This window comes from Poromitra crassiceps, assembly GCF_964638095.1.
Source record: "Poromitra crassiceps genome assembly, contig: HAP1_SCAFFOLD_340, whole genome shotgun sequence".
In the NCBI taxonomy this organism is placed as follows: domain Eukaryota; kingdom Metazoa; phylum Chordata; class Actinopteri; order Beryciformes; family Melamphaidae; genus Poromitra; species Poromitra crassiceps.
Window position 1 is genome coordinate 48,019 of NW_028152064.1, and position 24,669 is coordinate 72,687.

Genomic DNA, 24,669 nt, shown 5'->3' on the forward strand with positions numbered 1-24,669 from the left:
GGTCCACCCCCAGGAACCAGTAGTTACAGGCGTAGATGTTCATGACAGACCACAGGTCTGTGACGCCGGGCCGCGCCTCCTGGCTCTGCTCGCTCTGAGGCTTGGCCGTCATGGCCGCCGTTATTGTCATCACCGTGTTCAAGATGACCGGAGAGATCTGCAGCAGAGGAGTTCACAGGAGTTAACCTCAAAGGTTCTGCCACACAGCAGCTTTCTCTCATCCTGCTCTCTGGGTGAAGGTTGTTAATAAAGGAGTTGATGGTCTCAATCACTAGTTTCAAGTCTTCTTCAATACAGCATGATGTTCATTTAGTAAATTCTTTATTAAATTCTTTATGTTGGAGTTTACGTATTTTCCTTTTGCCGAAGTCTATTGGACTGTTATGTTTACCGTTTTTTTTTTTATGTATCGTTTTAACGGTTTGAAATAAATCGTTTCAATCAATCAATCAATCAATTTTGTAAATTATGGTCCCTAGAAGATAAAGCGGACAAGACTTTTGGGTGTGATTGACAGGTCACCTGTCCAGTGATCACACAGCTCGCCGATCACTTGTCTAAATTCACATCACTTCTGTCTCCAAATAACCAAGATGGCGACGGTGAAAATGCTAACCTCCAGACTTCCAAACACAAGTCTAAAAACCAATAGGTGATGATGTCACGGTAGCTTTTTATACAGTCTATGTTTAATTTACATGTTACTACAAACTATAACAAACACCAGGGGCCAGTTGCATCAAGTGGTCTTAACTATGCCTGGTCGTAACTCCTACGTCGGTCTTAGTTAAGACCAGTCTTTAGAGTGGATTTACGCCTGTTGCACCAACAGGGTTTATGTCTGGTCTTAACTACGCTGGTCGTAGCAATGCGCGTCCATGTGAATTGCCGGGGAATGCCCCCTGATTGGGCCAAAAATGTGCCTCGCGCCGTCACCCACTACTGTATGTGCGTCACTACACCCTCCCTCCTCCCACCCACCTCCTCCTGTGGAAGCCCCGGGGGAAAATGGCGGCGGCGATTAGTGTCAGGCAGTCTGAATGAAATTGAATGTAACGTTCCCAATTCTATGTATTAAATTCTAAAAAACGACCCTCAACATTTGGGAAGGCTAAGCCACACAACTAGTTCGTTATAATCTAACTTCATGCTACAAAGGTGACTTTACGATGATGAGGACAGTAAGGACTCAATTACAGCAGGTCTCCGCTGATAGACACGGAGATCCCTGTTACAGGCAGGCACTTCATTACGCCTCCTCCTGACCAGGCGTAAGAGTTACGCCTGGGCGTAGTGAAAAGAAGGCTTAAGCCCTCTTGGTGCAACCGCCGTAGCTGTTAGGTCGTAAAGTTACGACCAACTTAGCTTAAGACCAGTCGTAAGACCACTTGGTGCAACTGGCCCCAGGAGTTTACCCATATCCAACGTTGTTTTTACTCCTGGCCTTTGTTTCATTATCAGTTATTTTAAATGACTACCGGCCACTTTTGGAGGAAATACATCTATCCATCTACCTATCTATACATACTATCATACATATAAATAAGATCAATTTCGGCCGAAAGTACCTTGACGAAGACTTCCTCCACCGTCACAAAGCCAGTCAGTGGTTGGTTGGGCTGGCTTTTGGTTTCCAAAGCGACTGAGCAAGGCCTCAACACCTATTGGCAAAGAATGACATTTCTATCAGTCAAATATACTATTGGATTTGCAAAGTAACACAACTCTTTGACTGCATAATAAAGTAGAGCAGGAATGATGTATTGTTGTAGGTCAACCCAGAAGTTAGCATTGTGCTGGTTCCCTCGTGTGGAAGCCAATGGCATTTTTCTATAGGGATTTTTGGTTAGGTGCCTGAAATAAGATCTGTGGTTAACAAACGTTTATGAAACTGAGACCTTTGTGTTCAACACGATAACCTTCACAATTTATCACCACATTTTTGAAGCGTAAATCTAATTTTCAGAAAACACTTCAAAAATTATAAAGTGGTCTTTGTTTCATAAACTGTTGTTAAGCGTTAAGCAGACGTTATTTCAGTCATTTAACCAAAATCCCCATAGAAAAACACCATTGACTTCCAGACAGGTTTTAGGACTCATCCCTGCGGGACTCCATAAAGACAGAGAAATAACTCCATGTGTCTGTGTGTGTGTGTGTCTCTGTGTGTGTGTGTGTGTGTGTGTGTGTGTGTGTGTGTTAGGGGTGTCACGGTACATGTATTCGTCCCGTGAATTTACGGTACGACCCTCACGGTACCTCGTTTCACGGTACATGAAACGACACGACGAATACGTCAAATCCAGAAGCACCTAAACGCTGTTTGAACGGCATTGAATTGAATTGAATTAAACGCCACAGAAGAAGACACACCAAAACAACACAAGGGCCATAGAAATCCGCGTTCACAGAATGGGACGTTTTGTGGCGATAAGCTGTTTTGCAAATTCTGTCAACATCAAGCCAACGAGGTAAGCTTGCCAATGTAACGTTACGTAGCCGCGACAAAGTCCATAGTTGCGCGTTGCGGCTAAACGTTACATAACACTGACAAAGCTGTTAACTTGTAAACAAGCAACATACATCGCGTGGGATGAGTGATGCGGTCAAGCAGACATCTGCGGATGCAGACAGGCAAGCTGCGGTGAGGAAGAGGCGATGACTCCTTGTCATGTTCCAATAATCCATTAGATGACCGAACGTAATCATATTATGCTAAACAAAACTCACATCCAATAACGTTAAGGCGCTGACAGGGTTCTTTCCCGTACTTAGTGGGAAAGTGAAACCCACCCCGTTGTCTGTCAGACAGTGGGAGTATCTTTCAACAGGGGTTTTAGAAGTTTTTCTTCTTCTGCCGTTTTATTCTTCTTCTGAACATGTAGGTATTTTGACGTTGACTAAAGAAACACTGCCGCCTAGTGGCCGCTTTTAGATAGGATTCCAAATTAGTGCTTACATCAAACGCAAATGCTACATAAAACAAATACAACAGGGGGAGGGGTTGGTGGGAGTATTAGGCTACTCCACACATGCGCTCTGTTTACAAACTTGTGTACAATAAAGATTTAAAGTGGGGGGAAATGCCTATGCCCTGTCAAACAGCTGGAATACAGACATCTGAGAGGGAGGCGCACCCCACACTTTGAAAATCACTGCTCTAGAGTAAAACCTTTTTGTGTGGATTGCCTAGATCTTATTAAATAGTGGACATTTATTCATTCCCACATATTAGACACTATTTCTGATGGTAAAAATAGCGTAAAAAGAAGAATTCAGACATATTCAAAGGGAAAAAAACAGAATTTGGGATTTGTTGCTTTTTTTCCCCATTTTCGTACCGTGCCGTATTCGTACCGAACCGTGACCCCAAAACCGAGGTACGTACCGAACCGTGACTTTTGTGTACCGTGACACCCCTAGTGTGTGTCTCTGTGTGTGTGTCTCACGTGGTGATGACCTTGTGCTCTGTGTGTGCGTGGGTGAGTGCGTGCGTACGTGTGTGGCGTGTGTGCAGGGGCTGACTGCATAATCGGGCAATTTTTTTTTGTGTGTGCCCGCAGTCAGGCCACTCACTGAACAGCAGGCCAGGCGCCGCCTACTGGTTTACTAGTGCTTTTATTACTTTATTCAGGGTTAAAATGGGTGCATCTCATTGTACAGTTGTTCTTGGCCCAAATTGGGCTTCAAACGGCCCAAATCGGGCTTCAAACGGCCCAAATCTGGCTTTAAACGACCCTAATTGGGCTTCAAACGGCCCAAATCTGGCTTCAAACGGCCCAAATTGGGCTACAAACGGGCTAAAAAAAATTGCCGCCGCCCTTCGGACGCCGGCACGCACGTCAGCCCATATCAGCCTGGCCTGCTTGGTATCTAATGCCCGGCCTGAATTATGATCCCAGTCCGCCCCTGCGTGTGTGTGCTGGTACGTGAGTGTGTGTGTGCGTGGCGTGTGTGTCTCACGGTGGTGATGCCCTTGTGCTCTGGGCTGTGGAGGAAGGGGCAGGCCAGGAGGCGGAGCTCCCTGAGGTTGGCCATCATGCTGTGGGCTCCGCCCTCCTCCGTCAGGCTGACGTCACACTGGAAGGAGGCCACCAGCGAGGGGGCGTCGGCCCGCAGCAGGTCGGCCACGAACACCACCTCCGGGTCGACCACGACCGCCCGCAGCCGCGTCCGCTTCCACTGCTGCTCAGGGGCTGAACATTCAAAATAAAGTGAATTGCGATGCTTCCCCCCCCAAACTGGCATTGATGTCTTACTGGCATTGGAGGCGGAGCCTCAGCAGGGCATTGGGTGTCTTACCGGCGTTGGAGGCGGAACCTCCGCGGGGCTCGGCCAGCTGTTTCAGAGGCAGCCTGTCGCTGTGGGCGGCGGTGGAGGCCGGGGGGGCGGGGCTTTTCGGCAGCGCCTGGATGAAGAAGTCGGCCACGGTCATGAGGAAGTCCACGCTGGCACACAGGTAGAGCTTCTGCAGCACGGCCACCACCTCACGCTCAGGCCCCGCCCCCGCCGCACTCTGACGGTACGTCACGTCGATCATGGCCTCGGCGCTCTCCTCCTCACGCTTCCTGATCATCCTGCACAGACAGATGGTAAATGGTAAATGGCCTGCATTTATATAGCGCTTTTATCCAAAGTGCTTTACACTCAGTAGGTACATTCACACACCGATGGCGGCAGGTTACCACGCAGGGTGCTGCCACACCAACGGGAGCAATTTGGGGTTCAGTGTCTTGCCCAAGGACACTTCGACATGCAGACTGGAGGAGCCGGGAATCGAACCACCGACCTCTTTTATCCAAAGCGATTAGTGGACGACCCGCTCTACCTCCTGAGCTACAGCCGCCCGACAGATGGGACATCAGAGCGTGTTAATGTGGTCACTTACTAATTGTTATGAAAACCTGGCTCATAAATATTACTGTCTAGGAATTGTTATTATTTGATCATTTGATTTTCGAGGTAGCTTACGATTAGCTCCACGTCATCACCTAGTGCAACATTATGTTTAGAGCCCGACCGATATTATCGGCCGATATTGGCGATTATCGATATATCGGTATCAGTAAAAAAAAAAAAAAAAATTTTATATATATATACCGTATATAAGTTATAGACAGCATGGACAGCATGTTGTGTATATTTGATATTTTTTCTTAACTATTTGTTCTATTGTGTTTTTGTATTTCTAGTTATTTATAATTATTAAATTCCCAGTTAAGTTTACTGTTTCATTGCATTGAGTTTATTAATAAGCTGTAAAATATCCTGCCTACATCACATATTTCAATTCATGTCAACTCAATCATATCTTTGTCAAGTGTTTGATATTTGAGGGTTGCTGATGTGGTGCCTCCTCTGGTCGTTAAGGGCGCCTGTTCGGAGGGAGGGGAACTCGTTGGAATATCGTGATCCTCCCACGTGCTATGTCCCACCGGTGAAGCTTCCCCTGTCAGGTGAAAAGAAGCGGCTGGCTAACTGCCCATGTGGAAGCATGGAGCCAGTTTTCGGCTCTCCCCAGATCGGCAGAGGGTGGAGCAGCAACCAGGATAAATAAATAAAAAATTTGCACTAATGGGGGATTAGCACTAATGGGGGATAAACATTTGATGATAAAAACAAAAATAAAATAAAATAAAAATATCGGCCGATATTATCGGTATCGGTAATTTTTTATTCCCTAAAATCGGTATCGGTATCGGTTTCAAAAATCCCATATCGGTCGGGCTCTAATTATGTTCTTACCCTACGTGATGCATTCAACTTGATTATATGCCTCACTTGATTATGTGTTTGTGAGTTTAACCAATTCAATTGTCTAGGGCCAAGGTTTGTATCTTTTTACTGGACTCTGTGTTGTTGCAGGTTGTTTGCTGAGGTACATGGACTGCATTAGCTAACTGTGTTAGCCTGTGTGGATCTTCTTCTTCGCTGGTGTATTTACTGCGTTCTGTATTCACCTTTCTTTCAATCAAGGAATCAATAATGAAACTCCTACTTCACTAATAGTAATAATAGTAGTACAAAAAACTGAGTATAAAATAAGTAAATTAGATATAAAATTAAATAAAAAAGTAATGGGTAACACTAAACGGTACCTTATTTAACACGTTGAGTGCCAATGACGAGATATCTCGGCTTACAGAATCCAACCGTTGAGTGCCAAAGACGAGATATCTCGGCTTAGAATTTTTTTTTTTTTTTTTGACGGTGGGACATCGATCAACCCCTTTTACGTCTCCTATACCAGAATTGGAGGTATTGAATGTGTATAATCTATTTTACCGACCCACTGAGTGGCGACATGTCTCTCCACAGTAGAAAGTCAACCAAAAGCAGCCGGCTCCCGCGGCTGCTTCCTCCATTCTCAAGGAAATGGCTTGGCGATTTTACAGTCATCAGTCACCAGACTCGCCCGAGAGCGGCCGCGCCAGCAGCAGCACACGGGGGATTGCAAATTTGCATAATAGATTATGGGTGAAACACACTTTGAAACGCCCGCAGAAAGGCCAGAATCGCACGCATTCCGAAAACCCAGAAACCAACGAGCCTCATTCTCATACTGTAGGCGAAAACGCTTTCACGCTGCTGCACACCGGCGCACAACGGTGTGGGGTTCCAAAAATAGACTGGGTGGGCAGCATAAAGCCTAGAATCGCACAAAGCTTCATCAAAGCTCTCAACCGAAAATCCAATAAACGATTGAGTCCCATTCACAGTCCACACTCGCCACACTCGCCGACGAGGGGCCGCCAGAGAGGGAGGCTGCTCACTGCTCAGACAGGCAGGAGAAACTGGCTTGTGACAAACGCCACCAGACACGCCCACGGAGGGAGGAGTTTAAAGGAGAGGGTGTTCAGAACTATATTGTTCAGATGTCTGATCTCTCACTGATGCCAAAAATAAATGGTTAAAGTGACTGTTCTGCCTGTTTGATTGAATTTCACAAAACTGCGATTATCTCAGCTTTCACTCTCAGACAGCTGAAACCATGCTGTACTCAACGGCTAATATCTACATAACTACTAACTCTACAAACTAACTCTTTTAGACAGAGAAAGCACACATTCTATTAGTACTTTTGTGAACTTTGTGTTCACAAACTCCAAGCAGAAAAGAATCCTCGGCTCTTGTAAAATGAGCCAGAATCCTCAAAAAACGGCTTGGCAGAAGCTACCTACAGCAAAAAAAAAACGGCTGGCAGTCAATGTGTTAAGAGTTAGTTGATGTTTAATAAGTATTAACTAACCTTTAATTAACAGCCTTGGTCATAAACTTGCTCTAACCTTAACCTCAGTGAGGTCATTCCTCAGCCCAACCTCAATACATTAGTTAACATGAACAGCATTAGTAAATGATTACTAGACACATCAGTTAACTGTTAATTAACACTTTGAGTGCCACGGCCCTTGGGCAAAAGGTTGCTGTACTGTGCCACATAGGCCGCAATGCATTTTAATATAGCCATATCATTTTTTGTGTTCCTCTTATATGGACAACCAATAGCCTCAATGAAACTTTGAACCCTTCTGTTTCATTAAAAAAAAAACTGTGTTTATAAACCGTTCCATTTTGGAAATACACCCCTCTGAAAAAGAGTGTTTTCGACCGAAAAGAGCATGCTGAAATTAGTTTCTGAGATAATCACATCTTTATGTTAGAAAGGCGACAGAATGAAAACATAGCCCAACATCGAGCCTGCTGCTGCCTGGGTGTGTGTGTACTGTCAATGGTTGTATGCTGTTAGTGCCCTGCGTGCCCCAACCCCCTCCTCCTCCTCCTCCTCCTCCTCCGTGGTGGGAGGAGTCGAGTGTCTCTGCTGCGGTTTGCTCTGAGTTTGATCTGCACTGAAAAGTCCGCTGCCTGCATCCCCCGCTTTTTTACAGCGTGTCCTCGGCTCCCAGCTGAGAATAATGTAACTTTTCAGAAAGACGCTGGTGTCGCCGTGTCGGCAACTAAATCATATGGATGGACTATCGCAGCGGACACGGATGGGGCTCAATTGTGGCAGCAGATGACTGCTGTTCACAGGCACAGCTAACGTAACGTTATGCTTCAAGCATATCAATGGCGATTTCCGTTTCCTCATGACTTCTTCTCTCTTTTCTCCTGGCCTTTGTCTAATCGGGAGGGCACTGTCGCCACCTAAGGGTTCTGTAAAATAGGTTAGACACATTCAATAGCTCCCATATTGTAAGAGGCGATGTAAGAGGCTTAGATCGACATCCCCCCGTCAAAATATGAATTTGGAGTTATTGACGCCATTTGGCGTCGCTGGCAGCCTACGGTAAATTTCTCCTGACGCCATTTGGCGTCGCTGGCACTCAATGTGTTAAGGATTCGTTATCGCTACTTAAGCAGAGGTCTCACCTGGAGCTGACGCGGGTCATGGCAGTGCGCAGGTCGTCCAGCGTGCAGCCGCTCAGCACGGTGCTGAGCTCCATGCTGCCGTCGCTCAGCAGCTTCCCAGACGCCTGCAGCTTGTGGAGGGCCAGCTCCCCCAGACGCAGGCTCTGCTGCCGCAGGCCCAGCCCAGGAGACTGCAGGGAGGGCAGGGGAGAGAGCAGGCCCAGCCCAGGAGACTGCAGGGAGGGCAGGAGAGAGTGATGGTGAAGGGTCAGACATCATGGGACAGATTCATAGACGTATAAAAACATATGGACTAAGTCAGCCATCTGTAGCAAGAATGATCCCTCTGTTCTTACCAGAGCCAGAGACTCACCTGTTTGGGGGCGTGGCTGTACAACACCAGAGCCAGAGACTCAATGTTGAAGTTGAACTTGACAGTTTCCTGAGGCTCCTCCTCCTGATCGCTGATGTCACTCTGCTTCTCCGCGCCGCCTGAGGGCAACATCACAAACAGTTTACAGCCAGATCTTCTCGCGCGCGCGCACACGTGTGTGTGTGTGTGTGTGTGTGTGTGTGTGTGTGTGTGTGTGTGTGTACCTGTGTGTGTATATGTTGTGATGTGTAGGCTCTCTGCCTGTGTGGAGGCAGCAGGGGCTGGGCTCTCAGCCTCTCCCAGGTTCTCCATCAGGATCCTCAGCAGAACCTTCAGGTCGTCCTGACTCAGCGCCACCTGGAGGCGCAGGAAGCACAGGAGGTACAGCTTTTAGCCTGCTTTCTCCCCACGACTTTCACTTTGAATCCAGAGTTTTAATCATGCTTCAGTCCATAGTTTTCCTCTTCAGGTCAAAATGTACGGAAGCCATGAGAGGCAATTGAGAACAAAAATCTGGGAATCCATTTTCCAAGTCTGATCTGACTAATGTAGTTTTCGCTCGTGTAAAAGTTTAGGCAGCATTAAGTTCAATTGTCTTTTTTCATCTGTGAAGTAGGGGGGGAAATGGCATAACTTGCTAACACAATGTATGTACCTTGGAAGAAGAAATTGATGCTTTCAGTCCTATGTAGAACATGGTCTAGTGGCGCACTCTTGTGGTCGAGAGGTATTACAGCAACATACATTTAGAAACATGCGCCTGACAAAAAAAAAGGCAAATATCCCCCCGCTTGTTTCATATATTATTTTATTTTATTATTATTTGAAGGAAGTTAGATTTTTTTTCTTTTCTTAATTGCCTGCCAGGACTTCCATAAAAAACATTGAATCCTCCACTAGAGCTACAGGCTGTCAACAGACATACCAACTGATCCAGCTAAACTCTGTTTCCACGACAACTAAACACAGTCAAGAGTCAATCTGTCACCGTACAGGAGGGTACAGATCTAAACACTGTCAGAGTCAAGCTGTCACCGTACAGGAGCGTACAGATCTAAACACTGTCAGAGTCAATCTGTCACCGTACAGGAGGGTACAGATCGTACCTTCACCGGCTGTAATGTGGACCGTGTGCAAAAACAAGAGCACAGGAGTTAGTAACAGGCTGTCATTATGCAAACATGGCTGCCCCCAAAAGGTCCCTTCAGTGAGTGTGGAAATATACTGTATACATATTAATTCCAGGGCCGTCTGTGTGTGTGTGTGTGTGTGTGTGTGTGTGTGTGTGTGTGTGTGTGTGTCCTCCGCATATCTCCAGAATCATTCGTCCGATCGACTTCAAAACTTGGCGGGTGCGCTGCTGGGGACCCGATGGGGTGCAGTCCGCAATTTTGTGTAATTCGGGCACGCACATAGTCATAGGTAGTGGCTATCAGCCAAATTGTTCTCTTAAACATCGCTATCGGCGCAGAATTTTGCAATCGGTGCGTCCCTAAATTGAAATGTTATGTATTAACATTAACCCTAACAAGTTAGGTAAAGCAATATTTTAGTGGGTCTAAATGTCCCAACATGTTGTTTAAATGCTCTGAGCAATAACATCGTCTCGGTAGCGTCCATGTTGCCTCCACATTACGACTTAACAGCTCATGAACCCACTGAAGTCAGAAGATTGAAGATTTCCCAACTCGGGAAATGGGACCATCCGAATCCAGCATTAAACCCTGTCTGTAAAGCAGATGTCCCTCACAGGACAATAACGATGTGAAGTGAACTGAAGGTTCCTCAGCCGGCTGTAGACCTGCTCGTACCTTCATGGGCTTCAGGTCTCCGTCGATCTCCACGACTGCCATCTTGTGGTACCAGGAGGCGGCCAGGTTCCTCTTGATGCTCAGCGTGAGGTTGAGTGGCTCCAGCAGCTCCGAGCTGGGCCCGCCCGACGCCACAGGGTCCATGCAGATCCTGCAGAACCACAAACCAACAAACCAGTGAGACAGTCTCATGCTGAATCCAGAAGCTAGGGCTGGGCAATAGATGGATAGTATATGGATATGGTGATATCAGACTAGATATGGTGTTAGATTTTGGAGGTGTAGCTTCGAGAGACAGTGTCTAGTTTCCTGGCTGGGCGCGGTCCTTCGGGCCAACACTGTGTTTAACACGGAAAAATACCTCCACACTGTTCTTTGGTGAAGTGTCCCTTTAATGAACCCTGGCTTTTATAGAACCCAGAGCTCATCCCTGCAGAGCGACTGACCTGGAGAGTTTGAGCTGCGTCAGCTGGAGGTCCATGTTGTCAATGACAGCGGGCAGCGGGCAGCCATCCACGGGCAGCAGAGAGAAGCTGTTCCCCAGGGTGATCAGACCCAGGTCCACCTCCAGCGCCTGGTGGGAGACGGAGGACTGGGGGATGAGGATGAGCGGGGCCTTCAGCCTGATGTCCATGGACAGACGGAAGCTCTTCTGGGCAAAGTCTCTGACGCTGGACGCTGCCTTCTCTGCCGCCTGGGCCGTCGCTGCACTCAGGGCCTCCTTCGCCGTCTGGAAGTTGTTGGTGAAGTTCTGAACGACAGGGCGCAAAAATAACAATGAGTTTATTTACAATAAACTACTACACCATATTGTGCGGTGGCCTGCAAAAACGCTTCACATGGTGAAAATTGATTTTCTTTATTTATTATTATTATTTTACTTCCATGAATTAGAAACTCTTCCCTATACAGTATATCACTTTTGGAATTACTGCTATAGCTCTCACAGATCAAAGGTTATGAGTATTTCTGTTATGTGTCTAAAAGTAAAACGTGGGAAAAATGGGTTTCAACATTCCACAACAATTTTCTACAGTGGCATTCCACCAAAACTATAAAAATACTTTCCCTTTTGTTTTATGAAAATACTTATTCACCGTGAGGTTCTATGAAAATGAAAGTAACCAAATCACTCAAAATCTCAAAATACCTGCATAGCGCCAGATGCCTAGTATATATATTTCCTCTAATATTGGCCGGTAGTCAATTAAAAGCTGGGTCTCCGATAATGGCCGGCATATAACACATAAAGACCAGCCCCCATGCCGTTGACAATTACCGTAATTATCAGTAATGCATTGCAGTAACAAAACAAACCAAACCAACAACAAAATGAACCCCAAAAGAAACAGATCAGAAAACAAGGAGGCTTGGTACTAAATATGAGAAAATACTTAGAATTAGAAATAAAGGCCTAAAAAAATAAAAAAAAATAAAGGCCTCATCTAAGCTAGTTTCTACTTCTTTTCAAACTTTTACTCCTTCATGCACCTTGGTTTAAAGTTAAATAACAACATCTTTGTATTCCCAAGTGTCACCGAGTGAATTGGAGTCCTCGTGAGAATTTCTGAGTCTTACATATACGGCATTTAAAACGGAAGGTGAAGGTTTTTGTTGAGAACAAAACATGACTTCTTCATATCGGTTTGATTTAATTTGCAAAGTTTCGACTGTAATGCTTCTCTGTCTCTATCCTCACATTGTTAGAGACACTGGACAGGTGTGATGTGGTGCGAGGCTCACCAGCAGAGACATGAAGAACTTGTGCAGGTAAACCACCTGGATGCAGCCCACGTTCAGCTTCACCCGCCCGTCCGTCTTGCTCATGTCGGCATACCCGGCGCCCTCTGTGGCGCTGGGAGTCAAACTCATGGAGAAGCTGAACACCTCGTCGCCCACGATGGAGATGGCCTGCCAGACGCAAAGATGATGAACTGAGTCAAGAGGAAAGTGCTAAGTGAAGAGTATCAGACTGAGGAGTATTTTCAGAGCAGCTAAAGTGATGAATCTGTTACACCAGTGATTCCCAGAGTGTGGGCCGGGGAGGTACTGCAGGTGGTCCACGAGGGGCATACCTGCCTGCCAACACTCCTGATTTCCTTCCCTTTGACAGATAAGGTAGCATTTTTCACAGCCTACTGTTGGCAGCTATGGGTCATATAGGCCTACATACAATTTGTATATACAGATTTTTACATTTACAATTTTCAATTTTGTAATTACGTTTGGAATACCATGAAATATTCATGATGAAATATTTGCTTTAGAAAAGTAATCAGAACTAAGAAAACAAAGTTGTTTTTTAGCTGTTATAAAAATATAGAGTAATACAGCAGACTTGTGTGTAGTTGTGTGAGTTGTGATAAGGGTTGGAAGATTTTCAGATTTCAAAGTGGGCCGCAGCATTCTGAAGTTTGTCAATGACTGCGTTAAGACGTTGTCCCTGTAGCTCAGCTCAGAGATCAGCAGTAACAGCAACAGTGAAAGTCACAGTAACAGTGACAGTGGAGCGGCGGCGCCTTGCCTTCTTGTGGACGCTCTTTGGATCGACGTTGATGACGATGAAATCTCGGAGGCGGGCGGAGAGCTGAGTCTGAGGACCTTGCATCAGCAGAGAGCCGTTCATACCTGAGGAACAGAGCAAAACACAGACATCAATACAAAGAGGATACTCACCTATGACTTCTGACTACAGTAAGTCCTCATCACCTGGGCGTAAGATATAGCCCACAGCCTCTCACAGCCTGACTGACTAGACTACAACTACTGTTTACAAATAAAACTAGTTATTTTATGACTTTCAGCAGGAGACTTCAGTCTTCGGTGGATAAAAAGATCCCTTTAAAAGACAATATCTTCTATATTGTAAAGATATTGAATGAGGAACTTTGTGGAATAATGTTTTTTTGGATACAGCATTTTGGAGGAGAACTCTTCATACAGTACATCACCCAGCCTTTCCATATACAGATGTTAGTCCAATTTACTTGTGTAGAACTGCAGCAGCAGCAGTAAAAGTGGGGGCTTTGTCTCTCCCTCCCCAATATTTTATTTTGCAATTTTCATAACGTGAAAAACAAAAGGCTCAGACACAGAAAGAGAAAGAGAAACAAAACAAACAAAAACAAACATATCATCCACATTCCAACAGCTACCAGCCACGTAGCGTAAAGTGCTTGCAAGAGATGTGCGTGGGATCCCACGCAAAGGGTCCACGAGAAGTCAGCTGGGTGAGTTACGTATCGCTTTTAACCTTGTCCAAGTAGGCCAGAAACACATCCCAGATAATTGAGTGGTTGATTTGTTATGGTGGTCTGGTGGCTCTGTACCTTGATAGTGATATAGTGATTTGTTATGGTGGTCTGGTGGTTCTGTACCTTGATAGTGATATAGTGATTTGTTATGGTTGTCTGGTGGCTCTGTACCTTGGATCTTGATGTCGGCCATGTTGCAGCTCTGGTCGCACACCAGGACGTTGAAGGCTCCCAGCGTCACCATCACCTTCAGGTCGATGACATCACTGTCAGAGGGCGAGGCCAAAGCGGCTGGCAGGGAGAGGGAGAGAGAGCGGACATGTTGGATTTTAGTTGATGAGTTTTGAGCTGTGGCTTTAATCTGTCCCTGGGAAAAGCTTGGAAACTATTTTAGTGAACATGTGGGGTGGCTACTTTTTATAATAATGATGATGTTATTGTATTTTATGCAGGGTTGGGAGAGTTACTTTAACATTTTAATCCAATACAATTACTAGTTACCCGTTAAAAATGAATTCCCTGCATTTGAGTCCGGGGGCATGCTTCTCAGGAGGACATTATAAAAAAAAAACAGCTCTGTAATCCTCATTTCAGACCTTATGTGTTGGTTACAGCAGGCGTTCAGTTAATCTATCTAGTGTCATCTGTTTCTCATTATTAATAATTAATAAACAACACAATAACATATTATGAGGTTTCTAGTCATTTATTTTTTGGGTGCACTGGTCTTTTTGTGTGTGTTGTGTTGTGACGAGTGTGTGTGTGTGTGTGTGTGTGTGCGTGTGTGTGCGTGTGTTTGTGTCTGTGCGTGCGTGTGTGTGTGCGCGTGTGTGTGTGTGTGCGTGTGTGTGTGTGTTCCCCTCACTGGACTTGGCGGACGCCGCCTTGCTCTCTGTCTCTGTCTTGGGCCGCCTCTCTCTCTCCGGAGATGAGCCGGGCGAGAGAGCCACAGACAGGAAGTCCATGGCCGATAGCAGAGCCTCCGTGTGGAGGAGCAGGTCGAGAGAGGTGAAGGTCACCTGGAGAGAGACAGAGAGAGAGAGAGAGAGAGAGAGAGAGAGAGAGAGAGAGAGAGAGAGAGAGAGAGAGAGAGAGAGAGACGGTTAGAGAGAGGGAGAGAGAGAGAGAGAGACAGAGAGAGAGAGAGAGAGAGAGAGAGAGAGAGAGAGACAGAGAGGGATGGTTAGAGAGAGAGGGAGCGAGAGAAAGGGAGGGAGAGGGGGGAGAGAGAGCCAATAGCAGGCTGAGCTGCAGCTCTGGGAAACCCCTGGTCAGATCCTAAACAGGATGTGTTCAGAGAGCTGTGGTAACAAACTCACTACTCACATTGATCATCTGCTCTGTGTTCTTGTATACAGTGGAGAAGTTTGGTCCAGACCGGTCCGCCTGAGGAAACACAACAGACAGACAGACAGAGAGTTTAGGTTTAGACTATTTAACACACATTATGATAAAACAGCCATAAAACACCACAGAAGAAGAAGGATTTATTACATCACTGATGACATCACTGATGACACACATAGATCCTTTCCAAAAAATTTGAATATCTTGGAAAAGTTAGTTTCTTTCCAGAATTCCTTTCAAAAAGTGAAACTTTCATAGATTATAGATTGATTACACACAAAGTGAAATATTTCTAGCCTTTATTTTTAATAATTTTGGCCTACAGCTCCAGAAAACCCCCAAAACAGTCTTTCAAGAAATTAGAATAGTGTGAAGAAAATCAGCAGTTACTTATCCCATTTTTATCCCCCATTAGTGCTAATTTTAATTTATTTATCCTGGTTGCTGCTCCACCCTCTGCCGATCTGGGAAAAGCCGAAACTGGCTCCATGCTTCCTCCGAGACATGGGCAGTAGCCAGCCGCTTCTTTTCACCTGACAGGGGGAAGTTACTTCTCAGTTATGACTGACTTCAGCCTCAGTCCACTCCCTCTGAATCTCCGCCAAATTTTTTAATCATCTTTGCTTGACAATCCGCTGAAGCCCACGGTCATCCATGTTATTTCCATGATATTCTGTTTTTTTTGGAAAGGATCTGTATACATATTTTAGATTTGTTTTTATTTGATTTGTCCTATTCTAAGCAGCCCATGCATGTCCCAAACCCCTAAACCTCTAAGCAATAACCCAGGACAGCCGTGTGATGTTCCCACCTTGAAGAATTGCACTTTGAGCAGCTCGGCTCCAGACTCCACAGAAGAGCTGATGAGACAGAGAGGCTCGCCGGCCGAGTCTGAAGAACACAGAGAGGAAGAGAAGAGGAGAAGAGGAGTCACACGTTTGATCCCGACATCCTGAGTGGGCTTGGGCCACAGACATTTTATATATCGATACTGTCCTGCAAAAGTATTGTCATATGATATCATATGGGGGTTGTGGATTGTGGAGAAGGGAGAAAAAAATACTAGCCTACCTGCAGTACATTATAGGTTTGTATGTTTAACAGTTTGTGCAGTTGTTATCTAAGCAACCTATGTTGCATGGCCGGGACGGGTGGAAAATGCATTATTATTTTGTACCCTATTATCTAAAACATGGTGATCACGGTGAAACGAGTCAATCACGGGGACTGTGTGACGTTGAAAACTATTTATCCACTCTTTTACAGCCCTGACACAGTAGGCTATGGCTAGGCTATGACAAATGCTGCATTCAGGTGCTGCTCGAGCAAAGGAAATGATCAGGAACTTATTTTCCCAACACCACATGAGCGCATGTTCCTTCAATGCCAGGAGCGCCAGAAGGGGGAGACAAAGGTTCTGCACTACAAAAGTTACAAATTCTAGCTTTGTGACGCTGACTTGCTAGCGTTTAGACCCCCTGTTGGCGACAGGCGGTATAACCGGTGTGGCCTGTGTTGAGGAGGGAAGCAACACTGGTGTCAAAATGGCACCACGTTGAAAACTCCATCGTCTACTTAACAGCTGCTTAAGAGACACTTGGAATCACTCCAGCAGCTAGTTTGGAGACACTTTGAGAGAGAGAGAGAGAGAGAGAGAGAGAGAGAGAGAGAGAGAGCCAGTCAGAGAGGAAGGGAGGGAGAGAGAGAGAGAGAGAGAGAGGGAGAGAGAGACAGAGAGAGACAGAGAGACAGCCAGACAGAGAGGGAGGGAGAGAGAGGGAGGGAGAGAGAGAGAGAGAGAGACAGAGAGACAGCCAGACAGAGAGGGAGGGAGAGAGAGAGGGAGAGAGAGAGAGGGAGAGAGAGACAGCCAGACAGAGAGACAGAGAGCGGTGAGCTGACCGGTGAACTCCTGGCAGGTCATGCTGATCTTGCTGATGTAGGCGGAGCCACACATGTCGTACTTCTTGACTTTGGTGTCGATGCCCAGCTGCTCTAGCTGGAACAGCAGGAAGGGAAGCTCCACCCCCTGCTTGGGCTTCTTCAGCTTCAGCACCACCTGGGAAACGAAGCAGACGAGTCACAGTGTTTCACAGACAAGTCATGGCTAAACAAGTCATTGCTAAACAAGTCATTGCTAAACAAGTCATTGCTAAACAAGTCATTGCTAAACAAGTCATGGCTAAAGTTAAGTTAAGTTATCCTTTATTTATCCCCTTGGGGAAATTCATCCTCTGAATTTGACCCATCCTCTACTAGGAACCTTCCTAGAACTAGGAGCAGTGGGCAGGCTGCAGTGCAGTGCCCGGGGACCAACTCCAGTTCTTTTGCCAGTGTCTTGGTCAGGGGCACTGACAGGAGTATTAACCCTAACATACATGTCTTTGATGGTGGGAGGAAACCGGAGCACCCGGAGAAAACCCACACGGACACGGGGAGAACATGCAAACTCCACACAGAAAGGACCTGGGACGGACCGGGGTTCGAACCCGGGACCTTCTTGCTGTGAGGCAACAGTGTTAACCACTGAGCCACCGTGCCATCCAAACAAGTCATTGCTAAACAAGTCATTGCTAAACAAGTCATGGCTAAACAAGTCATTGCTAAACAAGTCATTGCTAAACAAGTCATGGCTAAACAAGTCATTGCTAAACAAGTCATGACTAAACTTGACTTGTGTATTGTGAGCTCTCCTTTTTATGAATGTGTATGTTGAGACGATATATTGTCTTATATTCCTGATGAAACTGAAAGCTTTGGAGTTCAGTGAGTCAGTAGTCGAATGGGTAGGTTTTTATCTTAAAGAGTACACATGGTGGATGTTAATGGATTACTATCCAGTCCTGAGATACCAGAGTGTGGCGTTCTCCAGGGGAGTGTCCTAGGGCCTCTTTCTTTCCTGCTGTATATAAATGATTTGAAACCAGCGTATTCATCTGATCTCTTTCTTTATGCAGATGCCTCTGCTTTACTTATGTCGCACAAAGACAAAAGCGTAATTGAAGAAACCTTAAACTCAGAGCTTACATTGGTTAGTATATGGCTGAGTGACAACAAGCTATTTCTCCATCTTGACAAAACTGAGTGTAATTTATTTGGTTCTAGACATACCAGTAATTGAAAGATGTCTGATGTGGTGAGGACATGGGTTTGAGGGTACTTACAAAGGTGAACCATCGCATCCGTTGATTGGTTGAGTTCATGTTACGCCCAAAACACACCTATGATTAGTGAGGACATCAACTTGCGCCTGGTGCCTTACTTTGTGTGCCGCTTAAATAGCGATTTGGATTTGGACACGCCCTAAACGGGTGTGATGCGTTTTATGGATTGTGTTTGGAGAGCGATTAATGGCGAGTACGGGGACATGTTGCCATGTTGGTCACACGTCCAGCAGCAGAGTGAGTCCTCTCTCCACCTGGTGTGTTGTTTACCTCTTTGATCTGAAAGTTGAGCAGAACGTTAATGGTGTTCTCGCCTGGCGCTCCGTTGGCGACGGCCGGCGGAGCACCGCCTCCTGCCGGTGACATCACCGCCTCCATCTGCTGCTCACACAGCTCCGCCTTCTCTGAGGACACAGAGGAGAGACAACACGTGAGTTCTCTCTTTCACCGACTTGATGTTTCTGTGAACAATTTCTTTACAGACGTTTTCAGGATGAAACAGAGAAGTGGTCATCATTTCATTTGGCAACAGAGCCGAACCATTAGACTTTCAGATCATCCCATCAAATACAAATATCAACCCTGATGTGGATCTCCTTTAGATCTGAGATCATAAAAAAGAGACCAAGAAAGATGTTCATGTTGTATTTGTGATCTAGATCAGCGATGGGCACTGGCCATCGCAACAATCTGGGTTTCTCATGTGGAGAAATAATTGGTGACCCCTGACCCCTGACCCTAGATGAACGAGTTCCTAATGATAATGGTAAATAATGATGCCCAGAGTTAATGGTGCCGTGACAATGACCAACACTGGACTACTGACCAACTGCTTAAAGGAACACTCCGCCCATTTTCAACCAGCTTTGTATCATTAGAACATCAGTAGTATATCAGAAAACTGTAAACGGTTTTGAAGTCTGTCATTTAATTTGACAGTTATTGAGTGTTAAAGTGTGGACCAGTGACATCACTGGTCCACACTAACTCAAATTAATAACTCATTAACTCAAATCAACTCTCAATAACTGTCAAACTAGAGTTTATTTGAGTTAATGAGTTATTCATTTGAGTTAGTGTGGACCAGTGATGTCACTGGATGTCACTGGTCCACACTTTAACACTCAATAACTGTCAAATTAAATGACAGACTTCAAAACAGTTTACAGTTTTCTGATATACTACTGATGTTCTAATGATACAAAGCTGGTTGAAAATGGGCAGAGTGTTCCTTTAAGAGTCATCCATTCTTAAATTTGAATGATGATGACTATTACATTGTCGTATGTGAAGGGGGTTGCTATTCCAAAGACTGATTGCACCATAGACAACTGTCTTTTTTAAGGCATTAGATTTTGGCCGAGGTATTTGCTCATCAACTGCTGCTCTCGTGAAAGAACTAACGTAGCATTAAAACATTTGACTATGTTGAGAAGCAGAAGGTGTGGAGTGGACTCACCCTGCCTCTTCAGGTCCAGCTTGTGCTCTTGACTTCCCTCTGCAATGTTCTCCAGTAGGATCTTCATCAGCACGCCCAGGTCCTCCTGACCCAGACTCACCTGGGGAGACGGTTACACTTTAACACCTCACAGGGTGAAGGCGGACACATGTTCTAATGTAGAGGGTTGGATAACCAGCCTATTGACAAGTTGACAAGTTTTAGTTTTGACAAGCCTGTTGACAAGTTTTTTTTTTTGGTTTGATCTTTTAGCCTTTATTGATCATGCACCTAGTGCTTTTTGATTGGTCATGAAGTGTGATGCTTTTTTATGATGTATGTATATTATGCTCATGTTTTGTATTATATGTGTGTGTGCCTGCCTGTCTGTCATGTTCATGTTTTTTGGGCTCTCTCTGTGCAGAGCAAATTCCCTGAGGGGCAATAAAGGTTTCATTCATTCATTCTATATTAAAATTAAATTAAAATTAAAACATAAATTTAGACGCATAATAAAGACACCCGCTTAATTTTTATTTAGATCACTAGCTACTTTATTTTTTTGTCTCTCAATATATATCATTTTGTCTCTCAATATATTATTTTTATAACACATTTGGTTCAAACGCTACTACTTCTTGTGACAACAGGTGTCGCTGTAATACCAGGTTTAGTAGGAAACACCCAACTCAAGCCGTGTCAGTCAAGTCAGAGGTCAGACGCAGAATAAACATGGCGTCAGAGTGGGTTGCACACTGAATAACTTGTGTCATTCCTTACTGCTCCGCAGGTCTGTAAATGTGGTTTAAAACAACTTAGAGTCAGTTCACAAAATACCTAGATGTTAGATAACCAGTCGGCTACATTTAGCGGGCGAGATGAATCCTCAAAGACCGAGTTGGATGTTGTTTTTGGTCAAGTGTATTTTCGTTAGCATCTTTTGTTTCACTGCTAGCTTGAAAGGACTAAGACCATGTGAAAGGAAGGGAAGAGTCTAGGCTACTTGTTTGTTTTATCCACATTCAGAAGATAACAACAGGAGAGTAACAGTTCCTTGAGTGAAGGAGAAGTCTCTTTTGAGTCCATGAGTTATAAGTGTAAATGCAATGATGTGTTTATTTTATATACTCTTGCTACACACTGTTTTAATGTCCCGGGCACAGCTGCTGGACAGGGACAGAACAGGGTCAGAGTGTGTGTGTGTGTGTGTGTGTGTGTGTGTGTGTGTGTGTGTGTGTGTGTGTGTGTGTGTGTGTGTGTGTGTGTGTGTGTGTGTGTATATGTGTGTGTGTGTGTGTGTGTGTGTGTGTGTATTGACTTACATTCATGGACTTCAGCACTCCCTGGACCTGAACACCGGGGATCTTGGTGAACCAGGAAGCAGCCAGGTTTCTGTTGACGAGAAGCTCCAAGTTGATTGGTTGGAGAATCTCAAAGTCCGGCTGTGGGGAACCTTGATTCAGAACCGTTCTGCCAACAGAGAAAAATGATGACGAGATGAAATAATAGAGAAAGGATCTGACAGATAATCCTAAAACAAATCCAACATTTCAGAATCAGAATCAGCTTTATTGGCCAAGTATGTACACCTACAAGGACTTTGATTTGTAATGAAATGTCCACTTGGCAGGCCTGTAAGAATATCTACTTCTATCTAAAGGTTAATTTATGGTTAGTGTCCGATGTTTGTGGTGTTCACAGCATTTTATGGTAAATGCGGTACCAGTGCAGAATAAACTGTACCTCAGAGATGTCAGAGATACAGCCCACATCTGGCGTGTATGTGCGTATTTGAGACAGCTTCCGCAGACAATTCCCCTTACGTGTGTATATATAGCTGCTTTTCTCAAGTTTTCATGCACAGAAGCTGCCAGATGTGTGTTGTGTGGTCCACAGAAGCTGCCAGATGTGTGTTGTGTGGTCCACAGAAGCTGCCAGATGTGTGTGGTGTGGTCCACAGAAGCTGCCAGATGTGTGTGGTGTGGTCCACAGAAGCTGTGTGTGGTGTGTGCAGTGTTGGGGTTAACGCATTGGAAAGTAACGCAAAATCCAGTAATCACATTACAGTTACGATTCAAACACTTTACTTGCATTACATAAATTATTCAATTATCTGCAGGATCAGGGTTGAACAACAAAAGCAAAACAACTCGATTACACAACACAACTAGATTGGATGGGCTGGAGGGACGGGGAGGAGTGAGATGTTGTGTATGTCCTTATTAGGATAGGGATGTGTGCTGATATGGGCATATGTAAGGTTTCATGTTATATCGTTAACTGGCAATTAGGTGACAATGCATCTCAGGCGATGTTGTGGAGTAACATAAAGGTAATGTAACGAGTAGTTAACAAATTACTTTCTCCAGGGAGTAATTAAGTAAGGCATTACTTTTTTTTAAAGTAATGTGTAACGTCTAATATATTACTTATTTGAGTAACGACCCTAACCCAACACTGGTGGTGTGGTACCTGGACAGCTTGAGCTGTGTCAGCTTGACCTCCATCTTCTCCAGCACGGCAGGCAGAGGGAAGCCTTCAGCGGGCAGCAGAGAGAAGCTGTTCCCCAGCGTGATCAGACCCAGGTCCACCACCAGGGCGTCCAGGGAGACGGAGGACTGGGGGATGAGGATGAGCGGGGCCTTCAGCCTGATGTCCATGGACAGACGGAAGCTCTTCTGGGCCAAGTCTCTGACGCTGGACGCTGCCTTCTCCGCCGCCTGGGCCGTCGCTGCACTCAGAGCCTCCTTCGCCGTCTGGAATTTGTCCACGAACGTCTGAGGGGGCGAACGGAGCGAGCGGTGAGCGAGGAGAACTGGCAGAGCGAGCGAGACGCACCGCCGCATCAATGAACCCGTACAGGAAGTCATTCATGACGGGAGGAAGTGACGTAATTAGAGGGAGGGAGAGTCATGTGACGAGTGAGCTCACTGCCTGGAAGAACTGCCATCATGCAAACTAAACATGGGGTTACTTTTTGTGTCTTTATCATGCAGTCAAACAGAATAGGTTTGAGAGCAAAACATTCCACACTGTTTTGTTGCAAATCTAATTTTGTGATTAAAAATGTATTAATGTGAATTTAAAAAAAATTGCGAATCCAAAAGTGTTACTTGCTGTTGAGCTGAATCTGGTGGGCGGGACCTAGGCTGAAAGATGTAGGACATGTCTCTATTGGCCAGTCTGGATCGGAGTGACAGCTTGTCAACATCCAAAGTTAGTAAAGGAGAGAGTGAGGTTTCAAATCAATGTGCAAGTATGTTTACACATAACTTCTGTCTTAATAATAGACAGAATGTTATGTTTCAACTGCTGCATTTAGATTGCTTTGGTTAACAATCTGTGATGTTATAATTGCTTAAAAAATAAAGCAAAGCAAATATGTATTTCTTAACACAAATGTATTTTACTTGCAATAAAACGATTGCAGTGTTGATAGTTTTGCTCTCAAACCTATTCTGGTTGACTGCATGATAAAGACACAAAGGTAACTCCATAAATAAACAAATAAAATAAAATCTGGGCGGCCGATGGAAATGTGAACACTTGACTCCATTTTTCAAGGAAGTGAATTCACACACGCCGTTATGTGGGAGTGGGGGGGGGGGAGGTGGTTGGTGTGTGGGGGGGGGGGGTAATCAGAGGGTTAAGATGACAGTTGAGTGACAGCTGCATAGCACTTATGGAGAGAGTGAGTCTGAACGTTACATGTTGTGCATGAAAAGCATTCCTTCATTCGTGCTGAGGCAAACCATTCCTACGACAGCGTGTTAGGGCCACTGTAGGTATAAATAAATAAATAAATAAATAAATAAATAAATAAATAAATAAATAAATAAATAAATAAAACTCATAATTTCCTAGATTAAAGTCGTAAATTGGGGGGAGGGGGGGGCGAGTTGAATATTTTCCGAGATGATAAAGTTATACATTTGCAATCCAATATTGCAAAGTGAAGCGATGTGGTTCCTTGAGAAAACAAGTACAAACACACACACATTTCTGACTTTAATCTCCGTATTTTATTTGATTTCTTTACCTACGGTGGCCCTAATATGTCGTTATACATTCCAGACTGGAGCCTGTCAGACTGGTGTCAAACACACCGTTGGCGTTTGTTTTGACCTTCCTGGAGTCCCAGGTGGGTGGGGTGGAACCACAGAACTCTCCACAGTGCACACACAAAGTACATTTCAGTGAGCCTCAGTCAGGTTGCACAGACAACAGCATGACCCCATTGACTTTGTATTGGTTTGATGGCAGCTAAGTGTCTAGAGATAGTATGAGGAAGAGGAACAGCATCGATTGTGTCCTGAGAAAGGAATCTACCAATCAACATCATTGGTAAGTAGCAAATAGGGCTAGGGTTCCAAAAACCAGAACTATCCCTTTAATGTCCAGACTCGTATCGTCTCCATGGTAATAACACTTAAAATTCCATAATCGCCATTCTAGACAAATGACCATGACAAACAGTGGAAGGACGTTCTATCCATTCAGGTTCTGTGGTGCAGGGCAGAAAGTTTAGAGTATTTGAAAGTTTTATTTGAAAGACTTTACTGCCACTGATAACTTGTCCTGATGTGGTCAACTCCACCCACCTGCTGCTCCAGGTAGGATAAAACAAACACACACCAAAGTATTTGTGAATGCTTAGACCCGGGTCTGCTGTCCAGAACGCTGTTCAAGTCAAACAAGAGACGCCGACATGCAGTCAGGCTGCTTGAAGAAGTCAATTCTACTAAAAGAGTCTGGTTAAGAGAGTTGACTAAATGCCTGCAATGTAAATATGAAATATCATCTAAGCGAGATAACAGTTTGGTTCAAGAGCTAGATTAGCTAACTACATCGAGTATTGTGGAGCTACAGAGCTGCTCCGGCCTACATTGTCCAGACATAAGGGAACATGCTTGTTTGGTACAGTACAGACCCC

General features: G+C 45.0%; 1 protein-coding gene across 1 annotated transcript in view; it reads right to left on the reverse strand.

Moving 5' to 3' along the window:
• LOC310771073 (intermembrane lipid transfer protein VPS13C-like) overlaps positions 1-24,669 on the reverse strand; it is a gene marked incomplete at both ends in the record, with an annotated part of 87,264 nt that overhangs the window by 45,155 nt on the left and 17,440 nt on the right. The window contains 20 exons of the mRNA XM_083663752.1: positions 8-157; positions 1,569-1,661; positions 3,964-4,196; positions 4,303-4,577; positions 8,371-8,540; positions 8,723-8,841; positions 8,947-9,079; positions 10,534-10,684; positions 10,980-11,284; positions 12,277-12,444; positions 13,058-13,161; positions 13,959-14,078; positions 14,653-14,806; positions 15,114-15,173; positions 15,946-16,025; positions 17,037-17,193; positions 18,569-18,702; positions 19,758-19,857; positions 21,059-21,206; positions 22,209-22,513. Of these exons, the coding sequence (XP_083519878.1) occupies positions 8-157; positions 1,569-1,661; positions 3,964-4,196; positions 4,303-4,577; positions 8,371-8,540; positions 8,723-8,841; positions 8,947-9,079; positions 10,534-10,684; positions 10,980-11,284; positions 12,277-12,444; positions 13,058-13,161; positions 13,959-14,078; positions 14,653-14,806; positions 15,114-15,173; positions 15,946-16,025; positions 17,037-17,193; positions 18,569-18,702; positions 19,758-19,857; positions 21,059-21,206; positions 22,209-22,513 (3,159 nt within the window). The remainder of the gene's footprint in view (positions 1-7; positions 158-1,568; positions 1,662-3,963; positions 4,197-4,302; positions 4,578-8,370; positions 8,541-8,722; positions 8,842-8,946; positions 9,080-10,533; positions 10,685-10,979; positions 11,285-12,276; positions 12,445-13,057; positions 13,162-13,958; positions 14,079-14,652; positions 14,807-15,113; positions 15,174-15,945; positions 16,026-17,036; positions 17,194-18,568; positions 18,703-19,757; positions 19,858-21,058; positions 21,207-22,208; positions 22,514-24,669) is intronic.